Source organism: Thalassophryne amazonica, chromosome 10 (assembly GCF_902500255.1).
Source record: "Thalassophryne amazonica chromosome 10, fThaAma1.1, whole genome shotgun sequence".
Classification (NCBI taxonomy): Eukaryota; Metazoa; Chordata; class Actinopteri; order Batrachoidiformes; family Batrachoididae; genus Thalassophryne; species Thalassophryne amazonica.
The window spans coordinates 26,316,378-26,335,716 of NC_047112.1; the positions used below are offsets into that span (position 1 = coordinate 26,316,378).

At 39.8% G+C, this 19,339-nt stretch overlaps 1 protein-coding gene and 1 long non-coding RNA gene across 4 annotated transcripts in view; one reads left to right on the forward strand and one right to left on the reverse strand.

Moving 5' to 3' along the window:
- Positions 1 to 14,477, reverse strand: abhd17ab (abhydrolase domain containing 17A, depalmitoylase b). 3 transcript variants are annotated; one of them, XM_034179606.1, is made up of 6 exons: positions 13,923 to 13,994; positions 13,847 to 13,860; positions 12,545 to 12,901; positions 6,109 to 6,303; positions 3,465 to 3,644; positions 1 to 640 (listed from the first exon to the last, which is right to left on the reverse strand). In XM_034179606.1, the coding sequence occupies exons 2-6, from the start codon at positions 13,852 to 13,854 to the stop codon at positions 415 to 417; spliced, it is 966 nt and encodes a 321-aa protein (XP_034035497.1). In that variant the 5' UTR covers positions 13,855 to 13,860; positions 13,923 to 13,994; the 3' UTR covers positions 1 to 414. The 3 variants fall into 3 exon arrangements, with proteins under 3 accessions (XP_034035497.1, XP_034035498.1, XP_034035499.1); XM_034179607.1 differs by lacking the exons at positions 13,847 to 13,860; positions 13,923 to 13,994 and adding an exon at positions 14,233 to 14,477 and having other exon boundaries at positions 12,545 to 12,898; XM_034179608.1 differs by lacking the exons at positions 13,847 to 13,860; positions 13,923 to 13,994 and adding an exon at positions 14,006 to 14,040 and having other exon boundaries at positions 12,545 to 12,898.
- Positions 6,074 to 19,339, forward strand: part of LOC117518479 — a 22,429-nt gene continuing 9,163 nt past the window's right edge. Inside the window, exons 1-2 of the long non-coding RNA XR_004562997.1 lie at positions 6,074 to 6,085; positions 13,660 to 13,666. This is a non-coding gene — a long non-coding RNA (uncharacterized LOC117518479). The remainder of the gene's footprint in view (positions 6,086 to 13,659; positions 13,667 to 19,339) is intronic.

The following is a 19,339-nucleotide window of genomic DNA, read 5'->3' on the forward strand; positions in this document are numbered from 1 at the left end:
CTGATAGATGAGAAAATTATTTAACACCACAAAAGACCACGTGCACTGAACAACAACTGCTGCTGATATGAGCCATTGTATTTAACCGATTGTGTTGACTTGCTCACTTTTGTTGATAAATTGGGAAAAACTCACTGAAGCAAGTGTTTCATGTCCAAATAGTGTATTTGGAAATAAAAACAAGCAGATGTGTTGCTGCAGACTACCACACTGGGATAGAGGTAAATATTGACAGTTATGCATAACTGGGGCTGATTGGTTAGATGGTTAGGGTCGGGGTATGAAAAAGAGCCCACTGATACGATAAAAAACTATGGCTGCCAGGGTATAATAAACAACAACAACCGATACAAAAGGAAAGCATTAGCTGGGGCCAGGAGACATGGTGGTGATTATGCTTGGAGTGAGGAGATGTCAGGCTTGATGTATTGCCAGTTCTTGTCCTATGAATTGCTGCAGACGCTCCAGATACTGGCTGCAGAGTTCAACATCGTTATGCCCCGCTCCCTCCACCCACAAAGGCTCCACAGCCCTGGGGCAACGCTCGAACAGGGCCATGCCATGGGAGAAGTCAATCACCTCGTCCTCTGTGCCGTGGATGATGAGCACCGGAGAAGTGATTCTGGCCACTTTCTCAATGCTCGCAGAGGAAGAGGGAAATTAAGACAAAATGTGAGATTTTAGTGATACTGGCCATTTAGTTTATTATTATATTAGTGTCAGTGAGCGCACAAGTAAGTGACTTTAGTCACGACTTCTGAGGCGCAGTTACTGGAAACATGCAATAGTTTTTACAGCAGTACAATCATAAAACACATTCAATAAAGTAGCAGGATCACCAGGTACATCATCGGCTACACGTCTATAGTTTGCTCAGAAAGCATGTAGTCACTATTAACCCAGTAACTGTGTGTACTGTAAACCAGGGCCCATATTCACAAAGCACCTCAGAGTCCTCTCAGGGAGCTCCCAACTTAACCTAAAGATTCCTGGCAAGGAATCGTAGCCTAAAAGTGATACAGGAAATGTCTAAGAGCAACTCTGAGCAAGGGGTAGACAGAAATTTTTATCTTTGTGATGAGGCGGGGCTGATCCCATTGTTAGGTATGATACAGTCCTCTAAGAGCTGTGATTGGTTGTCACAAAAAGGGAAGAAAAAAAAAATCAAATGCGCTCCACACACCTAGTCATAAGTGGACAGTAAAATCAACTTGTCATATAACGTGAACTGTATTAAAAAATGTGTAATTGTGAAAATTAAATTTATTACATTTATATAGCGCCAAATCACAACAAAGTTGCCTCCATGCGCTTCACAGAAGTAAGGTCTAACATTACCAACCCCCAGAGCAAGCATACAGGTGACAGTGGTAAGGGAAAAACTCCCTCTGATGATATTCAGGAAGACACCTCAAGCAGACCAGACTCAAAGGCGTGACCCTCTGCTTAGGCCATTCTAACAGTTACAAGGTCTAACAATGTTTTATAAAGTTTGGAAAAAACAAAACAAAACATCGCATCGTGCTGTCCACACCCACCACTCTCGCATATTTCCCTCCGCACCTCAGACAGAGGGAGAAAAAAAAGAAAAAGCTGTATCAGTCAGCTGATTCATCAGCATTAAATCAACAGGAAAGCAGAGAAAATACTAAGGTGATTGCCGACCACTAGCCCTAAGCTTCACTAACAGGCCTCAAATTTAGATCAAGTTGAGACCTGTTCCTTTATTCATAAACTGAATTTAAAAGGATAGAAAGCATAACTCCATGTTATGCCAGTATGCTAGCCATACACGAGGGAGAATAAATGTGTCTTAAGTTGAGACTTGAATCTGTTTTATCTCCATAGGGAGATCATTCCACCAAACAGGTGCACAATAAGAGAAGCCTCTGTGGCCTGAGAAATAATAGTGAAAATAATTTAACAACCCCTGACTATGCTTTTCTGTACACTGTGTTTCTTTATTACTAGCCTATGTTTCAAACAGACATTTAAAATGTATTTTTAAAATGTGTCCCTTTTCTAGTCTTCTAAGCAAACAGTTATGGGTCAAACTGTTATGGCATATATATTAATTTTAACAATCAAATGTGATTTGGATCAGCTGATCTGGTGCATAGTGATAATAGTATTCTTGTGTCAGATGACTAAAATCTCATTTCCATTTCTGAAGGTGTCACAGTTGTGGTCTGTTCTGAACTTGACATGATTAATTCTGAAATAACAACAAATGAGGCGAAGAACATCTGTGGGATGAAACATATCCATTCATAATTAAGAGGATGGTATTCAGCTCTGAAATCCTTTGACTCTCCAGAGAACATCGTGTTCACAAAATTACACCCACATAAGATCAACTCTCCCCATTAAATCTGTGCTACTTTCTGCTAAAGTCAAGATGTGGGGAAACCAGCTTGTTGGTGGGTTCAATTCACACTCTGGAGAATGTTTGAGCCCAGTACACATATGAAGAGGGATCTTTGGTTTCCTGCCACATCCGTTCACCATCCAGGTGTACCATCTGTTATGAGACTCAACAGTAATGATGGTGGAAGATTTCACACACTTTCCCATTTGGATTAAACTGTCAACATATAAATATAGGTTGGACAGCGTTTGACTCATGCTCCTAATAATACAGAGTGCATGGGTAGTATATGACCAAATTTGGGATGTAATACACGTCCCGCCAGATGGTGACAGGAATGCACCAGAAGCTAGCTTTCTAAATGAAAATAGTTCAGAATAAGAGAAGTGTAACTCATCCATTTTCCACCTTCTCTCAAAAACAGAAGAAAACAGTGACAATGATAAACTGTGAATGAACTCCGGTTAGTAAAAATTCCCCAACCTTTCATCAATAATCACTCCTACTAACCAGAAGCAAGTCTCACAATCTGGCAACAATTATGACACCAGCTGGAAATACATCAGCACAAGATGTACTTGACTGACTCTGTTTGTTGTTGCGTGGACTTGGGCATCACTGTGAGAAAAGCATTGTTCTCATTTTAACATCTTGATAATGACAACAGCTGATGTTTGTGTCAATTTCTTCTGCTCATATTAGCACCTTTCCAACAGACCTTTCAAAATTCCTTTTTCACTGGAAATCAATGTTATGAAACCTTAAACACATAACAACCTACACAACACAGGGGTAATGGAGCCTATCCCAGCATATTCTGGGTGAGAAGAAGGGAACAGACAGACCTTCAGATCTTCTCTAGGCTAAATAACAGCCAACTGGTGACTCTCACATTCACACTTATTTTAGAGTGACCAATACCTAATTTGCATGTTTCTGGATTGTGCAAATGGCATACAAAACCTGTAGATAAAAGTGAACCCATGATCATCCTGCAATGTTAACCCCTGAGCAACCAGTCATTGACACTGCAAAAATGCCAACGTATCAAACATTACATATTTGTGGCTGATAGAGAGAAGGTGATGTGACTCACTTGGGGAAAGCGTCAAAGCAGTAAGTCTTCTTTGTGTTTGGGAATGCCACTCTCATGCCAGACGTTAGAGGAGAATGAAGGACCACAGCAGCACATGCATACCGTGATGCCAGATCTACAGTGGGCACTGTGCCAATGCTCTGTCCATACAGGATAATATTCTGAGGGTTCACCCCAAACCTGATCACAACAAGCAGTGAGAGACACAGAGATAACTTGAATAGCGATTTGTGCTGTGCATCACATCCAGGACAACGTCAGATGCACAGTATTTGGCAGCATAACAGATAACACATCACTATGTTTAATTAAATAGGTAATATGGGGGGAGGGGGGTTCTATTTTTGTAATTTCTGAGAGCTGCAACCAGTGAAAAGTGACAAACATCTCAATGAAAACTGCAGTGTCGTATCTCTCCAGGACTACAGATGTATTAGGAAAGTCACACTTTCTCCTATGAGACATCAAGGGCTTCTATATTTCTCAATAAGAAAACTGCATTTAAGCCAGTGGTGGGCACACTTCCGATAATCCGATAACAGATAATTATCAAAGATAATGTTTTCATTATCAGATTATCTTTTTAGATAAATTTAAAAACCATCATCGGACTAATTATCTTCCAATGAATTACCGTCCGATAACTTTTAGACTGATAACGTACTAAACTAAGCTGAACAGTGAAAAACATTTTTAAAACTGTTAAAGTGGTTGAGACCTACTTGTTAAAAGTTTCCTAATAAGCACGTTGTTCTACCCTCTGCAATCAAAATATCGTCTGTAAGCAAAGGAGAACTGGAGACCAAAAAAAAAAAAAGTCATTTCCTTTAACACCATACTAACATAATCGCAATATCACCAAGTCATCCAGAGGCATACATGTTTAACTTATGGTTCAAATTTTAACCACTCATTTTAGACAAGTTATTTAAAATTATTGACATGTCTGAAGTTTATAAAGTGAAAATATCAGATATATGTTTTTGTTTTAAAGTAATGTGCTAATTTTTAAGGTTTTGTGAGCACATGCTGTGCCAGGCAGCAATGCATTATGGGTAGCATAAGGTAATCTCAGACGTTCACGACAGGACAAATGCATTTCAGACACTCTGTTCAGGGTCCACAGATAACAGCATTAAACTCTAGTGCCTAAAACTCTCGTGAATATATTCTCTGGGTTTATAGACGTTAGTGTATTTGCGTTTGGTAAATTCCACGCATCTTAAATGTAGCAGACACGGATTATCTGGCATTTTGTTTGACATTTTTTTCAAGGCCGCTACTGCCATCTACTGGCCAGGAGTGTTCATGGCAATATTAAAGTCTGGGTACATGGCTGCTCTCAAAGTGTTGGTATTGTCCATTGTCCAGGCGCTTTTTGTGTGCATATATGTTAACTTTGTATTCTAAAACTACGGTTAGAAGTGATTCCGACACGAACGAGGTTGGCGCCATGTTTTTAGTTTTTGTGGAAGTGACGACAAGAGAAAAAGGCTCCTGATTGAATAGAATTTTAATCAGTACCGCCACCTAAAGGTTTGGCAGACTAATTACAACACATTTAAACAGTTCGATGTGGATGGATTTTTTTTTTTTAAACGACGTAGTGTTGATGAAGTTTTTTCCCCAAACTGAAAGGGTAAGATATTCGGTTTTACAAATACCTGACAACGTGTGTACATGGCCTTATGGCTGTGAAAGGCACTATATAAATAAATTTACTTACTTACTAATATTGATTGCACGTTTTACATCATCATAAAAGTTTTAAAACATGCAATTGCGATGACACTTCCAGGGCTCCGTAAAAATGCCTGTTTTTACAAATAAAAATGGAATATTTTACAAAAGCACATTTATCTTTAAACCAACACACGACACGTCACATTAACGTGTTGGTTTACATAATGGATTACTGAACCAATCACTGTTTAGCACTTTTACCCAGAATGCTTTGCGGTCTGTGTTTGTTACAAAACCTCAGAATTAGTGCCTTATTCAACATTAAAAGATATATGTTATATTTTAACTTTGTACAAATGACAGAATTGACATTAATGGAGTTATTCTATCAGTATTTTCAAAAAACCATAAGTTAGTATGACTTCATTTTTCAAGACCTCCGCCTGACCGGAGTGTTGAAATCGATTGAGAGCTGGCCTTATGGCTGCTCTTGGTGGGCCGCTGTGGTGGAAGCGCTGTTGTAAACAAGAGCTTCGAGCAGGAGCAGAATGTTGAAAGAAAAATGATTATGATTAGTAAAGACTTGATTTCGTGGGTGCTCTCAGGATTTGTCTGTGCTGCTTCCTGCAGGGGGCAGCATGGTCAAACATTCTTGCTTACTCTTTAGGTCTTTTACTGCTTTTGATGCTTTCAAAAGCGATCGTGTTAAAAATCAATTTCAGCTCTTTAGTAACTGCAAATGTCCCATAGACAACACCGGAATTTATCGGTTATCGATTATCTGTAATTTCCGATACATTTTTGGGTGGTTTATCGGTTTATCTTTATCAAAGATAACTTTTCAGTTATCTTATTATCTGTTATCGAAGTTAATTTTTTGGTTATCTGTGCCCACCACTGATTTAACCCCATGTTGCAGCTAAGGAACATCACTTCACGTCATTTTAAGATCACTGCATACCTTGTGCACAGTGCATGCCAGGCAGCATCGATGTCTGCATAAAGGTTTTTCTCGGAGGGCCTGCCACTGCTGACACCGTAGCCTGAGTAGTCATAGGAAAAGATGTTGCAGTTTATGCGAGTACCGAGGCCGATGTAGAAACTGCTCATCTGGCCCAGGTCTACTGCGTTACCATGTGAGAAAAGCACTGTAAACCTGAGAGGATATACATACACAAAAAAGAAGTTTAGTCAGTGAAACTGCAACTGTCGACTGACCAAGAATGGTGTAGCTGCAATCAGCCAATTGTTTTTTTTTTTATTATTTACTATTATTTAATTTGCAACTTGTCAAAGATTAAAAATTTCTACAAAATTTGACAGATCCAAATTTGCAGTGACACAAACAGATTAAAGCACCAATTCTCCAAATATGAAGATGATGCTTCAACAATTGGAGGTCATATTAATTAGTAAAGATTATCGAAAGTTTTACTATTCAACTAATTTAATTAGAGGGACACTCAGCAACGCAAATACTTCCACCAAGGCACAACGTCCTTCAATATGGCTAAGCAAAAAAACAAAACAAAACAAACAACAAAAAAAACCAAAAACATTATTTCTTGAAAAGGCAATGATGCAGAAAATGTCCCATCTGACAAAGTTGTGGGGGTGGTGTTTGTGTGTGTGGTACTAATGGAGCCAATATGGCATCAAGCTTGACTGGGACTTCCCTTGCCCTATGCCCAAACCAACCACATTTCATGAAAATCAGCCTATCAATAAATATGTTTAATTCTGTTGGAAAGCAATCATGGACAACATTATTCTCTTGATAAAAGTAACCGCTTCAGCTCTCATTCACAACTTTCTAAACACCAAAAACATTGTTTGTTTGGGGTTTTTTTGAGTGTGCATTTTGAAACCCGGTCTAAACAGTCTGAAGAAAATGAGAGCAGGTTAATGAGCATCTGCTGTAGTTGTGTGCTGTTGCATCTTTCCAGGATTACACCAGCGCGCGCCCCCCCCCCCCCCCCCAATGTGGCTTCCAGATGATGATTGTTTCCACAGCTGCTCCACTGCTAATCCACCCTAATCCCCCCCCCCCACACACACACACACACATACAATTCAACACATTTTCCTCTATTCACAAGTCTGTCCTGGTTAGTTGGTGCTAAATTGAACAAGAAAAACCTATTACAACCCCAGGCAAAAATTATGGAATCACCGGCCTCAGAGGATGTTCATTTCATCATCCCCAAACATCCTTTCAATTGTCCAAAATATCAACGTAAACTTGTGCATTTATTGATGATGTAATGACAGCCATCTCCCCAGTGCCTTTACCTGACATGCAGCCTCATATCATCAATGACTGTGGAAATTTACATGTTCTCTTCAGGCAGTCATCTTTATAAATCTCATTGGAACGGCACCAAACAAAAGTTCCAGCATCATCACCTTGCCCAATGCAGATTCGAGATTCATCACTGAATATGACTTTCATCCAGTCATCCACAGTCCACAATTGCTTTTCCTTAGCCCATTGTAACCTTGTTTTTTTCTGTTTAGGTGTTAATGATGGCTTTCGTTTAGCTTTTCTGTATGTAAATCCCATTTCCTTTAGGCGGTTTCTTACAGTTCGGTCACAGACGTTGACTCCAGTTTCCTCCCATTCGTTCCTCATTTGTTTTGTTGTGCATTTTTCGATTTTTGAGACATATTGCTTTAAGTTTTCTGTCTTGACGCTTTGATGTCTTCCTTGGTCTACCAGTATGTTTGCCTTTAACAACCTTCCCATGTTGTTTGTATTTGGTCCAGAGTTTAGACACAGCTGACTGAACAACCAACATCTTTTGCAACATTGCGTGATGATTTACCCTCTTAAGAGTTTGATAATCCTCTCCTTTGTTTCAATTGACATCTCTCGTGTTGGAGCCATGATTCATGTCAGTTCACTTGGTGCAACAGCTCTCCAAGGTGTGATCACTCCTTTTTAGATGCAGACTAATGAGCAGATCTGATTTGATGCAGGTGTTAGTTTTGGGGATGAAAATTTACAGGGTGATTCCATAATTTATTCCTCAGAATTGAGTGATTCCATATTTTTTTCCTCTGCTTGGTCTAAAAAAGTAACCGTTACTGACTGCCACAATCTTTTTTTCTTGATTTCTTATAGTGTTTCTTAAAGCCAGAAAGTTGCCATTTGAAATAACATTAGTTTTGTGTCATGTCTGTGATCTGCTTTTTTTCTACAAAATTAAACAACTGAATGAACATCATCTGAGGCCGGTGATTCCATAAATTTTGCCAGGGGTTGTATAGACACTGAGAATTAAACTTGGAGTAAATGTCTTTGCTTTAAACTGATGCAACTTGGAAGATCTGGGTCCTCCACTTTCAGGTAAAACACTTTCAACCTCCTCAATAACATGTACAGTCTTGAGCATATGGTATCCACAAAGCATGGGTATACCTGCACTTACTTATGATTAAAGGCAATACAGTCTTTGACACCTTCTCAAACACTATGATTGTTTTACTTGTGTCCACCATCTTTTCCACACCCACACTGGCTTTTGTTCTTGGCCTTTTTGCTGAGAACGAGGCTTTGACATTGATGCTGCCATATTGATTCTTGTGTAATACTATATACAAAGTACCAAGAGGTAAGGGCTGCAACACAAGCCTGTCCATTTCTTTATAATTTATTTTAATCAATGAATCAGCAGCAGCATAGCAGGCCAGGCACCAAACTGAAGTCAAATACAGTCCTATGGAACCATTTTAGGCACCTCAGAATTTTTACTTTATTATAAACCTGATTAAAAATAAGTTTTACTGATTGCAGAAGACCACTAAATAGTTGTGTTGTTTTCAAGGTCAAAGTGGATGTACAGTGCATCCACAAAGTATTCATGGCAGAGGTGGGATGAAGTCACCATCAAGTCACTCTCAAGTCATGAATCAGCAAGTCAAGTCATCTTGCAAACAATTGGTGGTCATTATGACTTGACTTGGGGCTTGCTGATTCATGACTTGAGAATGACTTCGTCCCACCTCTGATTCATAGCGCTTCATCTTTTCCACATTTTACAGGATGTTACAGCCTTATTCCAAAATGGCGTAAATACATTTTTTTCCCCTCAAACTTCTACTCACAACACCCCACAATGACAACATGAATAAAGATTTTTTTTAAAACTTTTGCAAATTTATTAAAAATAATAAACTGAGAAATCAGATAATAGTACATAAGTAATAATAAATTTATTTATAATGCACTTTACATTTAAACAATCTCAAAGTGCTACAGTGCAGACTTAATTAGAATGACAAGGCAAAATGAATAATAATAAAATAAAATAAATAAAAAAAAACAGTAAAAGGTGTACTAAAATTTAGCAGAAAGCTTTCTTAAATAAATATGACTAAGTTTTGTTTAAAAACATCAGTGGTCTGTGGGGCCCTTAGGTGGTCTGGGAGGGCGTTACACTGCCTTGGAGCTGCAGACCAAAAGGTCCGGTCACCCATGGTGCGGCGCCTGGTTCTGGGGGCTTTGAGGGTGTTTGTATTTGTGGATCAGCGGGTGCGTGTGGGGAGCTGGGGGGTGAGGAGTTCCTTGAGATATTGGGGGCATGTCCATAAAGGCACTGGTGGGTGAGGAGGGAAACTTTATATGGGTGATTCTTAGACTACGAGCACTTATGTCCTTTGATCATATTGTATGAAAAACAGAAAAAAGGGGAAATTTCACACTTTTATAGTTATCTTTACAATGAAAGTGTTAAGAAATTTGTTCTAGTAGTCTATGATGACTTTTTCACCTTTTTTTCAGCATCATTATATGCAAATATTGCCATTTTGTGCTTGTCCCACACCCAGACTTTTGATCTTCAATGATAAAAATGAATGGTAAAGAAACGTTTTTTCTAATGTTTTAAAATATCTCTGAATAAAATATCAGTAAAATAATCAAAACATAATTGGGGTATTCAATGTCATACAACTGTTGATTTTTTTTTTTTAAACAAAATATAGTTGTCCCACACTATTGCCGTCATTTCCACCACAACACTGTAATGTCCCTAAACAGTTTGTATGAAAGATTGTTTGGGTAGTTTCTATGGAGATAAACAGTGACATCAGAGCACATGTATATAGCGCCAAATCACAACAAACAGTTGCCCCAAGGCGTTTTATATTGTAAGGCAATGGTGTGGTGGAAATTACATTTACAAGGCCAATAGGGCCCGTAGTTAAAGAATCACCCATTTGCGCACCCTCATCAGGATCCTAGCAGCACTTTTCTGGATGTATTGCAGTCGCTGTAAGCTCCTGCCAGAGATCCCGATGAGGAGTGCATTACAGTAATTCAGCCTGTTGGAGACAAATGCATGGATGAGCTTCTTTGCATCAGCCAGGGTAAGAGTTGAATGGAGTTTGGCAATGTTCCTGAGGTGGCAGAATGATGTTTTACATAGATATTTGATGTGGGTGTCAAAATTGAGTTGTGGGTCAATTTGGACACCTAGGTTTTTGACAGAAGTGAAGAGGGGAATGTTTTAACAAGTGAAGGTAATACTGGTGATGGTGGAAGAGCGGACCTGATGTGGAGTGCCAACGAGAATAACTTGTGTTTGTGAGCTGTTGAGTTGAAGGAAATTTAGCTTCATCCACGTCTCTATCTCCTCCAAGCAGGTGGTCAGTGTGGATGTTGGCAGAGTAGCTGTGGAAGTAGGAATTGTTCTCAGATAGAGTTGTGTGTCATCAGCATAGCAATGGTAGGATATCCCATGCTTCCTGATGACCTGGCCCAAAGGAACGAGGTAGAGGGTGAAAAGGGTGGGGCCCAGCACAGAACCCTGGGGAACACCGCAGATGACATCGTGGATGTGTGATTTTGCTTTGCCCAGGGTGACATGCTCGGTTCTGTCAGTCGGATAAGAAGTGAACCAATTTAAAACATTTTCTGAGAGTCCAATGGTATGTTGCAGGCGATGGAGGAGGATTCTTTGGTCAATTGTGTCAAAAACAGCTGTATTCACACCCTTTGCTCAATACTTTGTTGATGCACATTTGGCAGTAATTATAATGTTGATTATCCCCGATTTGCGATCGGAGCGCTCCTGACGTCCTTCCGAGCAGATCAGAGTGCTCTTAATACACCACACACAGCAGGAATATTTTATAAGATTATCTTTAGCATCATCACGACTGTCGGAAGGGGAAGATCAGGTCCGATACTGGCCTAATTATCTTGCCACGTGAACCAGGCTTAAGGAGCGGCTTCCCTCTGGCCACTTTACCATACAGGACTGATTGGTGGATTGTTGCAGAGATTGTTGTCCTTCTGGAAAGTTCTCCTCTCTCCACAGACGAATGCTGGAGCTCTGACAGAGTGACCATCTGGTTCTTGGTCACCTCCCTGACTAAGGGCCTTCTCCCCCATCACTCAGTTTAGACATGCGACCAGCTCTAGGAAGAGTCCTGGTGGATGCAAACTTCTGAGGCCACTGTGCTCATTCGGATCTTCAAAGCAGCAGAAAGGTTTCTGTACCCTTACCAAGATTTGTGCCAGGAGACAATCCTATCTTGGAGGTCTACAGACAATTCCTTTGACTTCATGCGTGGTTTGTGCTATGACATGCACTGTCAACTGTGGGACCTTATATGTAGACAGCTGTGTGCCTTTCCAAATCATGTCCAATCTCAAGGATGATCAGTAGAAATAGGATGCACCTGAGATCAATTTTGAACTTCACGGAAAAGGCTGTGAATACTTATGTAGATGTGATTTCTTAGTTTGTTTTTTAATCTCTGTCTGTCAGTCTCTGTCTCTCAAAAAAATTAAAACCCCAACCTTTTTCCACATCGTCATTAAGGGGTATGGTGTGTAGAATTTTGAGGAAACAAATTTATTTCATCCATTTTGGAATCAGATTGTAACATAAAATGTGGAAAAAGTGAAGCACTGAATACACTGTACCTGTAACAGATATATAAATTAGATATTTAACATCTTTTTAATAATTTTAAAACCTTTTTAAAAGTGAATTTTGTAAAATAGAAATAGTTTAGCTAAAATGAAGATTTACCTAATTAAAAAAAATGACTCCAGGACCAATTTAGTGATTCTCTAATTATCATTTTAAAATCACAATTAGTCTTTAGTTTCACATTCTTAATTGTAAATATTTGCTATGTCTCTGTTTTGCATAAAATGCCTTTGCTTTCCAGCCAGTCGCAAAAAAATCATTTCAAGATGTCATCTTGAGCTCTTAAAAAAATTTAAGTAACATCTGTCAATATGTTTGCATATTTTGTAGAAGTACACAAATTATCTGTTTGGGGGTGAGGGTGAAATCAGTAATCAATAGTGAGAAGAAACCGATGTAAGAAAAGTCAGTAGACAAAAATGAGGGCAGAAATGTCTATGCGGAATAACCCACCTGGCATTCGGAGTACAGCAAATGTACATGCAGGCAACTCTGTTCTCTCGATTTGAGCGTGTGAGGAACACCTCTGTAGTATCTAACTCTCTTTGGGAGTACCGAAACTCTGCCCGTTCAGTCAGGTGGAGCTTCCACTTCCTCTCCATAGTCCCAGCACCTCTGCTTCCATAAACTGATTCACTACTATGTAGCTGTGGGCTTGTTCTCCCTGGTGTCAAACCCGCTTCTGCATCTGGAAGAAAGCTGTATGTGGGCTCAGGGGGTAGAAAGGCAAGCTTGGCTGCGATGTGGCTGGGAAAGGGCGGACAGCAGAACAGGCAGCAGAGCTCACCGAGAGAGAAGCCATTCATCCTTCATGGTATAGGAGGACAAGAAGATCACTGTGATGTCCACATTAATCCAGCATAAACAAGGACATGCTTATTGCAATGTAATGCATATGAATTTACGAATCAGAGAAAACGTTTTAAGAAGAGGATTCAAAGCTGTAGGATAAAGACAAGGTTCTAAAATAATAATGAATCACCTACAACACCGTGTTAATTCAGTTATAATAACAAGGAATGGACTAATAATCAAGACTATGAAATGCATTTTGAGACTGTTATCTGCCTTTGCCAATGTCTCAATGAGGCAAAATAAAATCTGCGGTCAAATGACAAATGGGTTCATCCTCAGCATCATCAGTCTGACTTGTGTGGAGTCCACATTGCGTGTTATGTGCTGACATGGGTAAGGGTGTTTTGAAACCAATTATGCCAGTTCTGGATGTGACATCATATACCACATGCAAAACAAACAAACAAAAAAAAAACCAAAAAAACAAATGTGCATTATATAACTGGCCACTGGCTGACCTGTTATCGAAAAACTGGCATCTGTCAATTAAAAACCCTTATCAGTACACTACCTGATAAATGATTTAATCTGTCCATGCATCTTCCACTCTTTATTCCTTAGATAGTAGAGTCAAATAATGCAAGATAGCAGTTCCAATTCTTTGTTACACTTGTTTATGAGTTGATGTGAAATTTAGTTTTGCACTTGAGTTCCTTTATCCTGACACTTTCTCTGTAGCAAAACGTATGTGATCTTTTAGGGTGAGGGTTGAGTGTTAAGGTTAGGCCAGCATAGCTGGTGTGTATTATGATCTACAATGCATGTGTTCTGCACAATATCATAACGGGCCATATCGGAATTTCAATGCCGCACATTAAGGACCCAAATAAAGAAAGCTGTTGCAGGAATCCACAAGTGGCCATACGTCTTTTTTATAAGATTCTCAAATTTCAAGATGTTTTGTGCATTTCTGAGAAATTAAACCCCAAATCATACAAGAGGAAGGTAATTTGCAAGGTCTCCAAGCAGCAGTTTACAGTCACTTTACGATTCCAGAACTGCGCAATGCCAACCAGAAGTTGCAGCTGGATTGGAAAGCACAAAAACTGGTGGACCTACCTGTTGAGCTGTATATTTAAACAGGAAGCGTAAAATAAAAATTCAAACGCATTGCTGCTTCTGTGTTAACGACTGAAGTCCAGATCACATCCATCAGTTTCACAAACGCTTTAACACTTCTTAATGCAAAGGATCTCAATGCAGTTTAAGGATTTCGAAACAAAAACTGTAATTAAACATGCGTAACTCTGGTGCTGCGTAGAACACTTTTAAAGACATGATCTTACATTTCGAGAGCAGCTCTGCCTCCGTTCTGCCAGCTAAAGCCGCCTTAAGCTAGGAACGACATAAACACGGTTACTCATCAAAAAACGATCATTCCTGAGCACCCGACCCGGAAAAAAAAACGCCAAAATACAGTTTCCATAAAAGTGAACTTGACTCCATTAGAAGTGCTGGCGTTTACTCAGACTTTATATTTGTAGTCGTGCTCTTTAAATTAATCCGCTCCGTGCGGGAGCGCAAACTGACAGCGTGACGTCACGTGTTCCCATTGGACAATCAAGAGAACCTCGTTATCTGCGACAGCCGCGCGTGACGTCACTCAGATGTCAGAATTATTATTATTTTTTTTTATTATTTTTGTTCGCTGTCAGATTATTAATTACTTGCTTTGAATTCAGTACAACCATCAGGATATCTATGATTCAAAGCTGACGTGCGCCTATTTCCAAGGAAAAAAGATCCATCACATGTTTATAAGCAAAGGTTTGAGAACTCTGGGAAATTTACTCATTTGATATCAAAGTAATAAATTCAGACATACAACTTAAAACTTTCTTTCAAGAGAAAATCTCCGCATGTAAATTAAATATAAAACTAGATATTTGATTCTACAGCTAGCCAGGCCCCTGTAGTCGGTGCGGACCAAGGTAGCTTAGCCGCCGTTAGTTACCCCCTGGCAGATCCCGAGCAGCCGGGAAAGCAGGCCGACTGGGTGACTGTGAGGAGGAAGCGTAGCCCTAAACAGAAGCCCCGTGTACACCGCCAACCCGTTCACATCTCTAACCGTTTTTCCCCACTCGACGACACACCCGCCGAGGATCAAACTCTGGTTATTGGCGACTCTGTTTTGAGAAATGTGAAGTTAGCGACACCAGCAACCATAGTCAATTGTCTTCCGGGGGCCAGAGCAGGCGACATTGAAGGAAATTTGAAACTGCTGGCTAAGGCTAAGCGTAAATTTGGTAAGATTGTAATTCACGTCGGCAGTAATGACACCCGGTTACGCCAATCGGAGGTCACTAAAATTAACATTAAATCGGTGTGTAACTTTGCAAAAACAATGTCGGACTCTGTAGTTTTCTCTGGGCCCCTCCCCAATCAGACTGGGAGTGACATGTTTAGCCGCATGTTCTCCTTGAATTGCTGGCTGTCTGAGTGGTGTCCAAAAAATGAGGTGGGCTTCATAGATAATTGGCAAAGCTTCTGGGGAAAACCTGGTCTTGTTAGGAGAGACGGCATCCATCCCACTTTGGATGGAGCAGCTCTCATTTCTAGAAATCTGGCCAATTTTCTTAAATCCTCCAAACCGTGACTATCCAGGGTTGGGACCAGGCGGCAGAGTTGTAGTTTTACACACCTCTCTGCAGCTTCTCTCCCCCTGCCATCCCCTCATTACCCCATCCCCGTAGAGACGGTGCCTGCTCCCAGACTACCAATAACCAGCAAAAATCTATTTAAGCATAAAAATTCAAAAAGAAAAAATAATATAGCACCTTCAACTGCACCACAGACTAAAACAGTTAAATGTGGTCTATTAAACATTAGGTCTCTCTCTTCTAAGTCCCTGTTGGTAAATGATACAATAATTGATCAACATATTGATTTATTCTGCCTTACAGAAACCTGGTTACAGCAGGATGAATATGTTAGTTTAAATGAGTCAACACCCCCGAGTCACACTAACTGTCAGAATGCTCGTAGCACGGGCCGGGGCGGAGGATTAGCAGCAATCTTCCATTCCAGCTTATTAATTAATCAAAAACCCAGACAGAGCTTTAATTCATTTGAAAGCTTGACTCTTAGTCTTGTCCATCCAAATTGGAAGTCCCAAAAAACAGTTTTATTTGTTATTATCTATCGTCCACCTGGTCGTTACTGTGAGTTTCGCTGTGAATTTTCAGACCTTTTGTCTGACTTAGTGCTTAGCTCAGATAAGATAATTATAGTGGGCGATTTTAACATCCACACAGATGCTGAGAATGATAGCCTCAACACTGCATTTAATCTATTATTAGACTCTATTGGCTTTGCTCAAAAAGTAAATGAGTCCACCCACCACTTTAATCATATCTTAGATCTTGTTCTGACTTATGGTATGGAAATAGAAGACTTAACAGTATTCCCTGAAAACTCCCTTCTGCCTGATCATTTCTTAATAACATTTACATTTACTCTGATGGACTACCCAGCAGTGGGGAATAAGTTTCATTACACTAGAAGTCTTTCAGAAAGCGCTGTAACTAGGTTTAAGGATATGATTCCTTCTTTATGTTCTCTAATGCCATATACCAACACAGTGCAGAGTAGCTACCTAAACTCTGTAAGTGAGATAGAGTATCTCGTCAATAGTTTTACATCCTCATTGAAGACAACTTTGGATGCTGTAGCTCCTCTGAAAAAGAGAGCTTTAAATCAGAAGTGCCTGACTCCGTGGTATAACTCACAAACTCGTAGCTTAAAGCAGATAACCCGTAAGTTGGAGAGGAAATGGCGTCTCACTAATTTAGAAGGTCTTCACTTAGCCTGGAAAAAGAGTCTGTTGCTCTATAAAAAAGCCCTCCGTAAAGCTAGGACATCTTTCTACTCATCACTAATTGAAGAAAATAAGAACAACCCCAGGTTTCTTTTCAGCACTGTAGCCAGGCTGACAAAGAGTCAGAGCTCTATTGAGCTGAGTATTCCATTAACTTTAACTAGTAATGACTTCATGACTTTCTTTGCTAACAAAATTTTAACTATTAGAGAAAAAATTACTCATAACCATCCCAAAGACGTATCGTTATCTTTGGCTGCTTTCAGTGATGCTGGTATTTGGTTAGACTCTTTCTCTCCGATTGTTCTGTCTGAGTTATTTTCATTAGTTACTTCATCCAAACCATCAACATGTTTATTAGACCCCATTCCTACCAGGCTGCTCAAGGAAGCCCTACCATTATTTAATGCTTCGATCTTAAATATGATCAATCTATCTTTGTTAGTTGGCTATGTACCACATGCTTTTAAGGTGGCAGTAATTAAACCATTACTTAAAAAGCCATCACTTGACCCAGCTATCTTAGCTAATTATAGGCCAATCTCCAACCTTTCCTTTTCTCTCAAAAATTCTTGAAAGGGTAGTTGTAAAACAGCTAACTGATCATCTGCAGAGGAATGGTCTATTTGAAGAGTTTCAGTCAGGTTTTAGAATTCATCATAGTACAGAAACAGCATTAGTGAAGGTTACAAATGATCTTCTTATGGCCTCGGACAGTGGACTCATCTCTGTGCTTGTTCTGTTAGACCTCAGTGCTGCTTTTGATACTGTTGACCATAAAATTTTATTACAGAGATTAGAGCATGCCATAGGTATTAAAGGCACTGCGCTGCGGTGGTTTGAATCATATTTGTCTAATAGATTACAATTTGTTCATGTAAATGGGGAATCTTCTTCACAGACTAAAGTTAATTATGGAGTTCCACAAGGTTCTGTGCTAGGACCAATTTTATTCACTTTATACATGCTTCCCTTAGGCAGTATTATTAGACGGTATTGCTTAAATTTTCATTGTTACGCAGATGATACCCAGCTTTATCTCTCCATGAAGCCAGAGGACACACACCAATTAGCTAAACTGCAGGATTGTCTTACAGACATAAAGACATGGATGACCTCTAATTTCCTGCTTTTAAACTCAGATAAAACTGAAGTTATTGTACTTGGCCCCACAAATCTTAGAAACATGGTGTCTAACCAGATCCTTACTCTGGATGGCATTACCCTGACCTCTAGTAATACTGTGAGAAATCTTGGAGTCATTTTTGATCAGGATATGTCATTCAAAGCGCATATTAAACAAATATGTAGGACTGCTTTTTTGCATTTACGCAATATCTCTAAAATCAGAAAGGTCTTGTCCCAGAGTGATGCTGAAAAACTGATTCATGCATTTGTTTCCTCTAGGCTGGACTATTGTAATTCATTATTATCAGGTTGTCCTAAAAGTTCCCTAAAAAGCCTTCAGTTAATTCAAAATGCTGCAGCTAGAGTACTGACAGGGACTAGAAGGAGAGAGCATATCTCACCCATATTGGCTTCTCTTCATTGGCTTCCTGTTAATTCTAGAATAGAATTTAAAATTCTTCTTCTTACTTATAAGGTTTTGAATAATCAGGTCCCATCTTATCTTAGGGATCTCGTAGTACCATATCACCCCAATAGAGCGCTTCGCTCTCAGACTGCAGGCTTACTTGTAGTTCCTAGGGTTTGTAAGAGTAGAATGGGAGGCAGAGCCTTCATCTTTCAGGCTCCTCTCCTGTGGAACCAGCTCCCAATTCAGATCAGGGAGACAGACACCCTCTCTACTTTTAAGATTAGGCTTAAAACTTTCCTTTTTGCTAAAGCGTATAGTTAGGGCTGGATCAGGTGACCCTGAACCATCCCTTAGTTATGCTGCTATAGACTTAGACTGCTGGGGGGTTCCCATGATGCACTGAGTGTTTCTTTTTATTCACCTCTTTTTGCTCTGTATGCACCACTCTGCATTTAATCATTAGTGATTGATCTCTGCTCCCCTCCACAGCATGTCTTTCCTGGTTCTCTCCCTCGGCCCCAACCAGTCCCAGCAGAAGACTGCCCCTCCCTGAGCCTGGTTCTGCTGGAGGTTTCTTCCTGTTAAAAGGGAGTTTTTCCTTCCCACTGTAGCCAAGTGCTTGCTCACAGGGGGTCGTTTTGACCGTTGGGGTTTTACATAATTATTGTATGGCCTTGCCTTGCAATATAAAGCGCCTTGGGGCAACTGTTTGTTGTGATTTGGCGCTATATAAAAAAATTGATTGATTGATAAAAAAGACCACATAAGCTCTGATCCTGTGAATATAATCACTTTTACAGACAGCCCAGCAAAAGAGCAAGAAATGCGTTTTAGTATGTTCCTGTCATATAGATCCAGTCTGGTTTCCAAACTATATTCAAAAAAGGCCCCCCAAACGGAAAAAAATTTTAATCTTTCACCACCCCCGTCCTCCTCCACACACCCACACATCTAACTTGAACTTTTTTCCAATGTTTACACAATGTTGAACAAATGGAAAGTGGAAGTTACACTTAAAATAAGTTTTCAGCATTTAATG